Raw genomic sequence first — 13,711 nt, forward strand, 5'->3', positions numbered from 1 at the left:
GCCTCGATGCCGAAGGTCTGGGCACCAAAAGCACTGGGGCTTACTGAGAGAGCTCCGGAGCCGAAATTTTAGCCTTTTTAGATTTTGGTTGGGGAGAGTCCTCAGCCGGGGATGAAAGCAAGGATTTAGCCTTAGTAGAATCATCCATTTTCTTATGGGCTTTAGGAGGGGTTGAGACCGCTGACCTAGAAATAGCCTCTGAAAAGGGAGATTTTAGAAGTCCCTTCAGTATCAGCTTATTTTTCTTTTCTAACAAGGTTCTATTAGAAAAGTTCTCACACATAGTACAAGGTGGTTCAACAGATAAATGGGAAGCTCCCAAACAATAAACAAATAAGGAGTGTGCATCAGAAGTAGGCAGTTTGTGTCTACAACCAGAACACCGCTTAAACCCCGGACTACCCTTTTTATCTGCCATATTAACAAATAGAAAAGTACCAACAATTGTACAAGAGAGTACCCGAAGGTATGAAAAAGAAAAGGAAAAGGATTACCAACGATGGTAAGGAGAAATTACCTTGTGGTAAAAAGGGTAAGTAAAGGACAGAAAAAAAACAGGAGGAAATTATGAATGCTAGATGCGATAGGGCAAGAGACAATAAAATCTCAACTTTTCTGACAGAAAAGTAATTTGTAAAGCAATTAAACAACAATTGACTGTACTTAGTTCAAGAGAAGTAGCTTGACACGACCGGATTAGGGTTGCCACCTTCGTTCATGGCTAAAACCGGAGCCACGCCACGCCCCTCGCGTCACCAGTAACCCCGCCCCACCCCCTCTCCCGCCAACATACCGCCCATTTTGTGATGTCACGACAGCATCACTCAATGGGAACGCCCTCTTTTTTCGTTCCCGCCGCCTGCTTTTGGCTGATTTGCTATGCTTTTCTGTAAGAAAAGCATAGTAAATCAGCCGATCAACGGGAACGCCCTCTTTTTTTGCTCCCGCCGCCTGCTTTTGGCTGATTTGCTATGCTTTTCTGTAAGAAAAGCATAGTAAATCAGCCAATTTACAAACTCCGATAGTCTGTTTCCTTTTTGAAACAGAATACCGGAGTTTGTACAGTGTTTTCCGGACTACCGGAGAATCAGTTTGATTTCCTGATAGTCCGGAAAAAAAACGAAGGGGTGGCAAGCCTAGACCGGATGGCAACACGGCAAACAAAATCTGAGGTAACAGGGAGAGGGGGATTGTGGGTAAGAGTGTAGCTCAAGAAATTGAAGCTGACACGAGCTTGGAAAATGGCTGGCTTGGTTCCGAGGTCGGAACCGATACCCCATGCGTAAGGAATGAATGAGGATTAACAATATCAGATCAACTGTTATTTGTACCCTACACTGCTTAATGTAATTCAGTACCTTTTGCTTCTTGTCCATACCTACACAGTACTATTCACATCCCATGCAGCTCTTCTGATAAGATGCTTTTAATTTTATGTCAGTTTTTTGAATATATTTTTTCAGTTTGCAACTTGCATGCACATATAAATGCTTGGCAGCAGAAATGTAGCAAGGATGAGGGAAAAGCTGCAGTTGACCTGGGTGCAAGGTGTTAAACTGGTTGTTGTTGTGTCTTTCAGCTTTTCCCGGTTAGGGGTCGCCACAGTGGAACTCCGGTCCGCTAATGATTAGCAGTGGATTTTTACGTTGCCAGCCCTGATGCACAACCTTCAACGAAGGTACGCCCATTCATGCATGTCTCCACATAGAAGACGCTCTAGCTGAGAATCAAACAGGACAACGACTTACTGTGAGGCGACAACGCTACCGCAGCACCACCACCGCAGTTAAGTGCAATCCTGAAATGCATCTCTTGCATTCTTCTTTCTGTACTGGCATTTCTAAATGTCAGTACAGAAAGTCAGCTGATTAGCATTTTGCATGTGGTTAGCTGTAGCAAGCTGATTGTTGCAAATGTAGCAACTTGTCTGTTACAATTTAGAAAAAGGACCGAAGTATTTTTTTATTTTTACTAGGAACAACAAACAAAGGGAGCAGATTTTTTTTTTTTTTTTTTTTTTGCTCTTCCAGTGAAGATCTAAGGGGGTGGTGAGAGGCGGGGGGGGGTCTGGCTTGGAGCCATACTATGGGAACTGGCCTTTTGTTTTGTTCTTCCAATGAAGAGGTAAGGAGGTGTGGTGCCAGATTAGGGACTGCCCCTTGGAGCTGGCTGAGCCAGCTACAGCTCTGCCTGGTAGGCTGATCTTATCTGCAGTTGTAGCTTTTCTTTTCTGTTTTGCCCAAATGGATTGTTTTCAGGTGTTCTGGTTTTCTGCCATTTTTAAGAGATAGGGTTATCTTCTAAAGTGCCCATAGTTATACATATTTCATGTCTGTATTGGCTGGCATCTGTTAAGAACTAAATCTCTGCCTTACACCTGTTGAGTGTCAGGATAGGATTTACCTACCCTGTAAGTATATATCAGATAAAATGGATGTCAGAAGATGAATTAATGAATGGATTTATTAAAGCTGACTTACTTTGGTAAAAGCATGTTGCAAACCCTTAATTTTTTGAACTAAGAAGTTGAGTTGACTGGAGACAAACAGCTGATTTCCACCTTACCAAAAGCCTTTCAGATTGAGATGTTTATTCTGGTTGGTAATAATTATGACTGGCAATTAAAGCTAATCCTTATTTTCCCTGGTAAAAGGACAGACTGTTTTCCTACATAGCAGATCTTATAACCCTACTAGGCATCTGATGGAAGCTTTCTGGCAGTACAGCAGTACTGGACTCAACAGTGATAGAATGTTGTGGGCCCCGCTGCATATGTGCACACACAATTAAAATGGCATGAGTGTCAGAGTTAGACCGCATGTAGAACAATGACGAAAAGAATCACACACTGCTTCATATTCTCATAGTGATTACTTTTATTTTCATTTTCACTAGCCTAACATACATAATACAGAACTCTTTTTTTTACATTCATTCACACAGTCCTTGCACCATCCAGAAGTGTACAACAAAATCAAACACGCAAATTCACACTAGGTTCAGAGCCATACACTGTAAAGTTGAAGATGATGAAATAGCTGAAACAGTTGCTTTATGGGCTGTTACAGGGTGCATACAGAAGTCTGTGGCATTTCCTAAATGGCACGGGGAACACACTTCCTGTTATCAGAGGAGGTACACTCTGACACAGGGGTCCCTGCTAATGACTGTAAACTTGCTGCACTAATGAGACTGTTTTGTGACTGAGGTGATCCCCATCCCCAGAAATGACATTGCCAAAAAGAAATGGTGGCCAGAGGACACATGCTTATAGATAAGTACCATTTTACTGCTGAGCACTATGGTGGCCAGAGGACATATGCTCATAAGTACCCTTTTACTGAGTACAATGGTGGCCAGAGGACATAAGTACCCTTTTATTGCTGAGCACTATGGTGGCCAGAGGACATAATTACCCTTTTACTGCTGAGCACTATGGTGGCCAGAGGACATATGCTCATAAGTACCCTTTTATTGCTGAGTACAAGGGTGGCCAGAGGACATAAGTACCCTTTTACTGCTGAGCACTATGGTGGCCAGAGGACATATGCTCATAAGTACCATTTTACTGCTGAGTACAATGGTGGCAAGAGGACATGTGCTCATAGATAAGTACCATTTTACTGCTGGGCACAATGGTGGCCAGAGGACATATGCTCATAAGTACCATTTTATTGCTGACTACAATGGTGGCCAGAGGACATGTGCTCATAGATAAGTACCATTTTACTGCTGGGCACAATGGTGGCCAGAGGGCATATATGCTCATAGGCAAATACCATTTTACTCCTGAACCCTACTCCATTTATGCGCAGGAAACAGAATTTTAATGCTGAAAGATGAGAACCACCTCCACAAGGATCAAAACTGCTTGAAATTGGGTAACTTTTGCAGGTGTCATTCATGAAGGTGTGAAACTCCTGGAAGGGTGAATTTACACTGTTGTATGAGTTGCCACTAAGAAACAGCACAGCTTCTGCTCTTCTCTGAGTTCTCAATGTATACAATGAATGAAGGAAGGCAAACACGGTTTTTACTGCAGGTAGGGCTGGCTGTTAATGGTCAGTGAAAAGTAATAAGCAGTGCAACAGTTACTGGCATCCAATGGAAAGACATTTTGTAATCCAAGCAAAAAGTCCTGTAGGAATAGTCTAATTGGGTCTGTGTGCAAAAGAGACTCATCATAAATTTCCACCGCAGACCTATAAAATATAGATAGACCCTAATCTTAGAGTACCAAGTGAGAAGTAAAGAAAAGACACACCCAGATGTCATTTCTGAGTGGTGCACATAGGGTTCCATGGACAAAGTTTTTGTTTAAATCTACCCAAAATCAAAGGATGGAAAATAAACCAGAAATGAATGCTGCACTGCTGAGCACAAAGTATGTCACAAGGTTGCAGATGGTGACCACTGCTCAGTTTAGACCAGTTTTGATAGTATGGACATCCATCTTCCTCCTCTACAGATTTCTACCTGCTGTCTCCATGTCCTGCAGCCAATACTGAAAAGGAAAAGGCTTCCTTATTGTTAAAAAAAAAAGTTTTCCTTACAGTATAAAATGCTGGATTGCTGTTGCTAGGTTTACAGACCTATACATTTGTCCATTTTTCTTGCAACATTTTTGCATTTAGCTTCTAATAGAAAAGTTCCCATGGCCAAGTAAGTAGATGCCATTTACTCCCATTAAAAATGTATGGCTTTTAATTTAATTAGGCATTTATGAGATTTCCTGTAGAAATTCCTGATACCAAGGGTCAGCATCACTGCCTAAAAACATGCCAACCATCACAACAGTGGTGATATTATGAGAAAAACTTCAATGTAGCTAAAGTGACCAGATGCTTAAGGGCTTGTCTTTATGTCATTTCCTGGTAAACAGCAATCTGTATGTCTTTACAGATCATTCAGTCTTTCCAATATTATTTGCATGAAGCGGAGAACCTAGTAGTAATGATATATGTTGTACTGTTGTGAGATTTTTGGGGTGTAGTACTGCACTCGTCTAATCAAGCCAGAGTTATACTAGGTCACATGATTTCTTTTATACTAGGATACGTTTTCTTCTTATTTAATATTTTGTGTGTGTGGGTGCATGCATATGTCCCTGTACTATTAACTAGATTTCATGTGACCTCTCATAGCTGTCCCTGCACGTGTCCAGTTATGATAATGGCAAGCACATGCGCTGCTTTTTCCCTCTGCATGCTGACGGTACCAGTTAGATACAACATCATACTTTTGTAACTACAAAAAGAGGAGCAAGCTTAGGGCTCTGATCTACCAAGGTCACATAGCATTTCTATCGAGCCTACATGCTTGAATCATCTGCCCATTAGCAGTGCCTGTTCAGTTCATGTCTTTTCTGGTCCTAAGACTGTGGCGCTGCTGACACAAGGCCATAACATGCTCTTGCTTATGGCTTTCTTCAGCCGCTGGCTCATTAGCAGTCCATCTACCTTCCACATCTGTGGGGTAAAGTAAACTTCACTTTGTATGGCCCTTTAGGTTCTCAAATTTTGTCCGGTATTCTTGCATGCATATATATTTTCTTTTTATTTTCAAATGCAGTTTGCCATGGTTCCCACTTTAAAGTTTCTTTCATTCAGAACCAGACCTGCATGCCACCAGAATGGTAGCTTGAACTGTCACCAATCCCATTACAACTACAGGTGTCACATGATATAGGTCTCAAGTATATGAATAGACATAGCTCTAGTACAATGTTCCCTGCCCTAGCGTCTCCAAGAAGGGCCCTGCTTCATCAGTTCTTTGAGGTGTAACCCCAAGTCTATTCGGCACTGCAAATCGTCATATTCCTCTGTCTCTGGCTAGAAGTGCTGTTAAAAATATAACCTAACTAGAGTAGCCACTTTCTTTTGTACGTATCACCATTAGTTGTTAACAGCAACCCAGCTGTCCGAAACCAAAAAATGTACACTAGAATTTGACTTCTGAAATCTTGTTAGAAATGAGGTACCACATTGCATGCAAACCTCTTGTCCCACTTTAAGATTTTATGCTGATGACACTTTTCCTCTTTTGTTGTTAATAATTACTTTGTACAACTGTTTGCTGTTTTTGTAATCCATTTACAATGCGGGCATACAAATAGTTGAAAATAAAGAAAGCTCTCATAATACAGTAGTAGTAACCTGCCGTCCAACCATGAGAACTTTGATGTTTTTCACAGATGCCTGTGCAAAATGTCAAAGCTATTGCAAACATGTTTAATAGATTATATAATCTTTTTCTGATGTAGTGTGTACATTGTGCTTCAAAAATAAAATTAATTTGGCATTTTGTGACATTACATGGAAGAACATTTGCATTTACATAGCAGGGCATAAAGAAGCAATTTGAAGTATGGTAAACCAAAGCAAACCTTGACATTCACACTTGATATATGTGAACTATCTTTTTCTGGTTGGTCTGGAAAATTTTTTCAAGAGGGATTATTCTGATGAAAGTCCTGTAGTGGCACATGGAATAAAATATTGGTTTATAATCTCTGTAACTACTATGTTTTCATTCTTTGATCAATCCTTGCTATGAGAGAGAAAAAAAATAGGTAATGTAAAAGCAGTAAGGGGGCTCACAGCCCATTGCAGGTCTCTGTACCCAACAAAATCAGAAGACTTCTTTATTGACAAAGCAGATTGGCAATAGTTTCCCCATCCTGTCCAGCAGATCAAACTCTTCGTCTGGTCTATGCAGTAGGTTTATGATGATGATGATGACTGGTGGGAATCAGAGTCCAGCCCTATCCTCAGCCCAGAAAGTAGGGTACCTGTTCCTGAGACACTGTCTGTTTCAAGTACTCAGCTGGGAGTGAGAGCTGGGCTAGCTTCATTACTTATGTTGACTAGGTACTCATTGGACTTCAAACTTGTTAGAGACTTGCAGCTTGGGATTGAGGCTAGGGAGCCACACAGACCTAGCATTGAAGGAGTAGGATCTTTTCCTGTGAAGACAAAGAAAACATACTTAATTATTAAACATATTTACCTGTAAACAGAAATGCTATAGTACTGTACTGTCTGATACATGAACTATCCGTCTGTAGAAAAAAGGAAGTACCTTACACAAACTACAAATACATTGTGATGTGATGGATTAATCAATTGAACAGTTTCCACTGTTGTCTGTTAAGCAGCACCAAAGTAATCCCTGTAGTTTATGTCGCAAGTGCTGTTTTATAATGTCACATAATAATTTTCTAGCAAAAATGTTTTTTCTGCAAAGTGTGTGTGTGTGTGTGTGTGTGTGTATACATATTGCATACATATATACATATAATATATTTAAGCAATAATACATGACTGGGTGTGGGTAAATCCTGATATACCCACATCCGGAAGTAGATTATTGCTATTGTACAATGACATTATTTAACAAAGAAATTGCTTAACTTTCTTAAATATTGTCTTTGTATAACAGTGCTGTAATATTCTTTCTCATTTTTCCTAGTTTATTGATGTACTGCACGTGTGTATGGGACTTGCATTTCCACGCTTAAACAGTACTTCAGTACAAAGCAACTGAGAAGAGAGAATTTCTATTGTTGTTTATATATATATATATATTTTTTAACTGCCGAGATTTTCCAAGCAACAGTGCAGAAATGCAAGGAAAATCAGGTACGTTTCTGATTTAGTTTTGCATACCTGTTTTTTTCTCATATAGTGTGGCCGCTCAATGGTACTTTAGTGGCCAGATTTTTTCTTTTGGTATATGCTCGATTTATAACTGCCACTCTGGTTGGGCTGCCCAGTCAGGATGCTTGTTTTTGAATAATAATGATGAACAGTCATTGTATAAATATATATAATATTTGGCTAAGATTTTATTTCGTCTGTTCATGTGACCCAACAATTAAGTGATATCCTTTCATTATATTTTAGAGCTGTCAAACTATCAACATTATGGTATCAGTAGTGCAAAAAACCAACAGCATAGTTTAAATGCTTGCATATAATCCTACTTATATTATTAGTACAGACACTACCTTAGCTATGACTTCTTGCTGTGTGACTTCCACTTGTACAAGCAGCATCTTGCTTCACAAACAGGTGCTAGGTCTATCAGCAGGATAGTACTGAAGAGTGCAGTTTTCCAAGTACTGCATTATACATTCAGTTTCACCAGCTGCATATGCAGTTCAGTGTTTATGATGGATCAGCAGGTTGACTGTTATCATATGAAACCCTATTCAGCATAAACAGGATAAAGATTCACAATAAATGATTATAATGTCTAAATGCTGTGCTGCCATCAATCACTATACCACTCTTACTGAAAAACACTTCAATACATGGTTTTCAGTAAAAGTGAATGTCCATGTAAAACATACAGAGAAAGCAAAGGTTAGACTCGCAAAGGGCATACCAAATGGAATGTTTTACAGGAACAGCACATTGTCTAAATCTAGTTATGCTATCCTTAAACTATTTTGTAAGTTTAACTAAACAGGAAGCAGCAATATGCTATGAAGCTCATTAACTCATTGTAAATAATAATCAGAAATAAGATGCTGATAGATGTAATCAATTATTCCAATCGTTTTACTTCATTGCTAACAAATTGTCATCATCCATCCAGTACAACTTATTAATATCTTAGCTGTAGCAAGTTCCAGACGTGAGCATGCCTTGAACAAAGACTCATGCTTACACTAACCAAAATCATTTTACTGTGATGAATTAAAAATTGTGTGCCATAGTTCCTTGAAAACACTTCAGCAGTGAGGGGTTCTAGTGGTAAATGTACATTATTTGTTCTAAAAAAATGGATTATGCCGTATGCACTGGATCTCATGCTTCATAACCACTGTGCCTGGCTTCAGCATTTCTTCTGTGTGCTTTCTTTGAATTACTTAGACAGTAATTAAGCAGCACAGCTATGCAAAGGATGCTAATGATGTATAGACAGTTACACCAGCTTCTGTCAGGTTACCACCACAACAGTTATGATGTGTAGACACTTACCTATTGCCAGCTTCGGTCAGTTAACACCACAACAGCTTTAGCCTTGGCTCCAGTGCTGTCCTTGGGATAAAAGCAGATGTGCTAGTTTTTTTCAAACAGAACAAAGCATTCTGACAGAGATCAACACTTAAGGCATCATCTGAGATGTTGAGAGTACTACCCAGGCAGAAAAAACATGAAGGAAACCTAAAGTATCCAAGCCTGAATTCAATTAGTTAATCTGAATTGATAACGTGTTATTTAAGCCTGACTCATTTACATCCAGTTCATCGCTGAAACAGATGCACTGCATGTAAGGAGATTAATGTCTGCCAGTATTTGTTACATATTATGTTCTTCATATTGATAACTGCTGCAGTAGCCTTAGCTATATGGATTATGTCCTCACCAGGATATAACAGCTAGCCAGCGTCCAAGGCTTCAGGGTACCTTCCACACACAGAAACCAGTAGTTAGCTTGAGCCGAGCTGACTAAAAAAGTTGCCCTTTAGAGCTTTCAAGATGCTCGTAGAGTGCTCCTCTGCACTTTTAAGGGCTGATGGTCAGCTAATGCTGTTCCACTGCTAGGCAGATAACTTCCCCTTGGGGAAAAATCTTCCACATTAATTTTTCTACTTGTTTAAAAGTAAATTTTGTGAGAAATAAGTACTTTTAAGCTAGGAAAAAATATTTTCCTTGACTGTCTTGTAATTTTAATGTACTTTTAGATGGCAGCATACTTCTTTTTACTTTTGTTGGTGCCAACAGGTAAAACAAGAAGGGACAGTCTGTGTTAAAGCAGACTATATCCAAATGGTTGGCTCAGGCTATTACCTTTCATTATTCCTACACAACAAAACTATTCCAGGTAGGGTCAAGGCTTACTTTAATATGACTTTGGCTTTATCTAAAAAAGGGATGGATTCTAAAAGTATTCTAGAAGCAGCAACTTGATCCTCTGTGCATACTTTAAAAAAGCACTATAAACTAGATTCTTTCAGGTCTTGGACAGGCTTTGCTAGTACCATTCCCTAGGGGGTCCTGGACCCTTCCCTGTCCCATTCTTTAAAGCTACAATAATACAGTAGATGTTTGAATGATCACTGCTGGAGTAGCTGCCTGCCTTTTATGTCAGGGTGTGAACATGTAATTTTTCTTTTTCTAGCAATGTCCTTGAAGGGTTAACTTCCCTGTCTCAGTTTTCATGAAAGCTGTGAAGAGCTTGGTGTCAAACCAGACTTTTTAGTCAGGTCAGTTCAAGTTAATGATTTGGGTGTGTGGAAGTTGCCCTGAAGCTTTGGAAGCTGGCCAGCTGTTATAGCCTTGGCAGAATATACCCAACATAGCTTAGGCTACTACAGCAGTGATCATTCAAACATCTACTGCTATGTTACGTTTACTTACATAACTATACTTTAATTGGCTTCACTAATAGCCAACAAAAGCAGGTTAATCTATAAAGCTAAGACGTTGTTAGTTCTTCTTTCGGCTTTTCCTGGTAAGGGGTCGCCACAGTGCAACTCCGGTCCGCTAATGATTGGCAGTAGATTTTTATGGTGCCGAGGTGCCAGCCCGACACCCAACCTTCAACGAAGGCATGGCAATTCATGCATGTCTTTTGAACGACACTAGACCGCGGGGAGGACATGCAGACTCCACACAGAAGGTGCTCCAGACGAGAATCGAATGGGAGAACCTCTTGCTGTGAGGCGACAACGCTACCGCTGCACCACCATGGCTTCTATAAAGCTAAGATGTACTGAATTTTATTTTGTTCTTTGTTGTCATTTTGCTTGCTCAGAACAGGGAAAGAGCTATGTACAAGTGATTGCTAAATGCTGCTGTTTGGTTCACTGTACTTCTGTACCCCATGAAACAACCATGCCAAACAGTTGCAGGCATTACTGCTAATTCAGAAATGGTGCTTGTAACATTATGGTATTTTGCTAAATCTAAAGCATATAAATTATATGTTTTTGTTGCCATTTCTGTGTATTATCTAGCACTTTTAGTAGAAACCATGGCCAGCTACTACTTTTTCTGCTGGTTAACAAAATGCTTTCATGGTGCCCCATTGTAAAAGAGCATAGTATATGTAATTTAAAAACTTTTGAGATGTTGTCAGGTAGGTGTAGACAACCATAAGAGTGGAGCTCAAGCTGCCATCTAGGTTACTGGACAATACTGAGAATGATTAATAACTGTGGTTAACCCCTACAACTTTCATATTGTATAACGCATGATGGCAAGTGGATATAAAAAGTTTTAAGAAATTACTTTTGGATATTTTTGCAGCCAGTATCTCGCATCACACATTTATGTGTGCATATTTTAATTTTATCACAACATATGTGTAATATCTGCCAACATGCAATATCTATTGTAGGCAAGATTGCTCATTCCTTGTGATATACACACTGCATTATAATGAGGAAATTAAGCTGGTAGTTAACATTCCATCTTATACCACACAGCTGAGAAGCGTTCTTATGTTGTGCACAAATTAGAGACAATAACAGGATTGTCATGAGCAATATTCTAGAAAACCATGGTAGTAGTAATAAAAGATGCTGACACCGTTAAAGAACCACATTATTTTCTTACTGAATGCTAGATTCTACAGTCAGTGTTTCATTTTTAGATTAAAATATCCATTTTATCACTGATTAATCATTTTTTACTCCTAGATTCCCTGCTTTTTTCAAGTTTACCTTTCCATTACTTGCCCAAAGCTGAATGTGGGGGGAGAGACTACAAGGCCATTGTATAGCATATGGTCCTGTATTTTTTGACTGAATTCCCTAGACTCACTGCCAGATCTGGGACTTGCCCTACTTGCAGAGTATGTGATGCATAGCTGGCTATTCCCATATATGCTCTCACGCACTGTGCCCTCCACAGATATTCTGTGGTGAATCCTTTCTCGAGCATAATTTCTGCTACAGCTAAATCATGAGTAATCCTCATTTACTGAGTTGCTTTTGTAGTGAGGGCAATACAATACTCTACCCCTGAAGGAACCCAATACTCTACCCCTGAAGGAACAAGTGCTGAATGCAATCCTCAGGCTTATTGGTTTATTGATTTTCTTTTGTTGACAGAGTACGTGAACTGGTCCAAGCACCCTGTTCAGCCACGACCTGGGTCAACTAGACAAATATAATGAATACATCAGTCATTAGAATGTAGGCAATGATGCAAGTTAAGAAAAGAAAAAAGAGCAGAATATAAGCACCACTAACGAACATTAGACCGTGAACACTTATAAATACAGTGAAGACAACAGAGTACAAACATCATCAGTGTACAGAAACAATTTAAAATACACTAGTTTTATATGGTTCACATGCACATATTTTTGCTGTATTAAAACACTTTTTCATCTCTGTTTTGGGTTGGGTTTTGTGATTTATTAGAGCTTTTCTCACAACTGCATTGCTTTTTTTCTTGGCTCCAAGCAGCTCTTGTGTCTTTATATATATATATATATATATATATATATATATATATATATATATTTATTATTTGTTTTATTTTACATTTGTTGACCAGGCTAGTCTAAATGGATAAATGTCCATTTTCAGTAGAGGTCCGGGGAGAAAAGCTCCAAACAGGATTATACAAAGTGAAATAAAGATAGTATGAATCTACTTAATGAGAGACATTACGAAAGTACATTAATATGTAAAAACAAAAAAGAAAAAAAACACTTTACCATACATTTAGTTTAAGTTAGTAGGTGAGAGCGGAAAAAAAGAGAAAAAGATATAATTATATTGGATTAAGAGCAGTTAAAGTAACTATAGAAGACAGATATAGTAGATTTAGAGCAGTATATCAGACAGAGAGAGAAAGTGAAACAAATAGCTAGTATCTATCAAGCTTGTTATGTACATAAACAGTAACAGTTCTTGGGATAACATGTAATGTCTAAAGGGCTAGTTTGTATTATGTTGTAGTTCAGGAAGGAATAGAAAAAGCTGAAATTAAGCTAGAGAAATTGTAATGCTTCATTAACATATAGAGAAGGAAATATGAGACATATAATTGCTGAAGTAGGTTTAGAGGTAGTTTAGCAAGAGGAGAGGGTATCAATCTGGTTTAGTACATGTACATAACCATTGAGATTTAAGGAAGGCTCTTACTTGGTTCTTGAAAAGTGGTGCAGATGTAAGGGAAGTTAGATTCTAGATTCTTTGGAAGCTTATTCCAAGTGTTTCCAACACAAACACACACACATATATATATATATATATATGTATATATATATGTATATATATATATATATATATATATGTGTGTGTGTGTGTGTGTGTATATATATATATATATATATATATATATATATATATACATACACATATGGGTCTACTTTGTTTCATTTAAAGCTCATTTCAGTGAATTTGAATTCACCCTGACCAAATCGCTGAAAGCTCAAATTACTGAAAACCCATTTCACTGAAGTGAAGTGCTGGCAGTGTGTAGAGTACTGTATGGCAAGTAAAAGGTATATGCCCTTTTCCCCACTGTAGTGTGATCCTGGACTTAGTATATATATTTGGGAGTTAAGTGGGGGGCACAGCCCCCCCCCCCACTTAATTTGTGTGTATATTGTCTTCTGGAAAGTGTCAGTCATTGGTGTTGTAAGTATGCATGTCTATGGTTTAAAATGTATTGTTTTGAAGCTTTCAGTGAAATAGAATATAAAACCAAACTAGATGGGAGCTACACCCCTCCCCCAATGT

General features: G+C 38.8%; 1 protein-coding gene across 2 annotated transcripts in view; it reads right to left on the reverse strand.

Annotated features, from left to right (window-relative positions):
• Window positions 1–2,852: 2,852 nt before the first annotated feature.
• Window positions 2,853–13,711, reverse strand: part of RUNDC3A (RUN domain containing 3A) — a 356,931-nt gene continuing 346,072 nt past the window's right edge. For both annotated transcript variants that reach the window (XM_044055254.1, XM_044055257.1), the window contains exon 11: window positions 2,853–6,964. In XM_044055254.1, coding sequence (XP_043911189.1) covers window positions 6,822–6,964 — 143 coding nt within the window. In that variant the 3' untranslated portion in view covers window positions 2,853–6,821. The remainder of the gene's footprint in view (window positions 6,965–13,711) is intronic.

This window comes from Protopterus annectens, chromosome 13.part0 (genome assembly GCF_019279795.1).
Source record: "Protopterus annectens isolate FY-2018-M chromosome 13.part0, PAN1.0, whole genome shotgun sequence".
In the NCBI taxonomy this organism is placed as follows: domain Eukaryota; kingdom Metazoa; phylum Chordata; order Ceratodontiformes; family Protopteridae; genus Protopterus; species Protopterus annectens.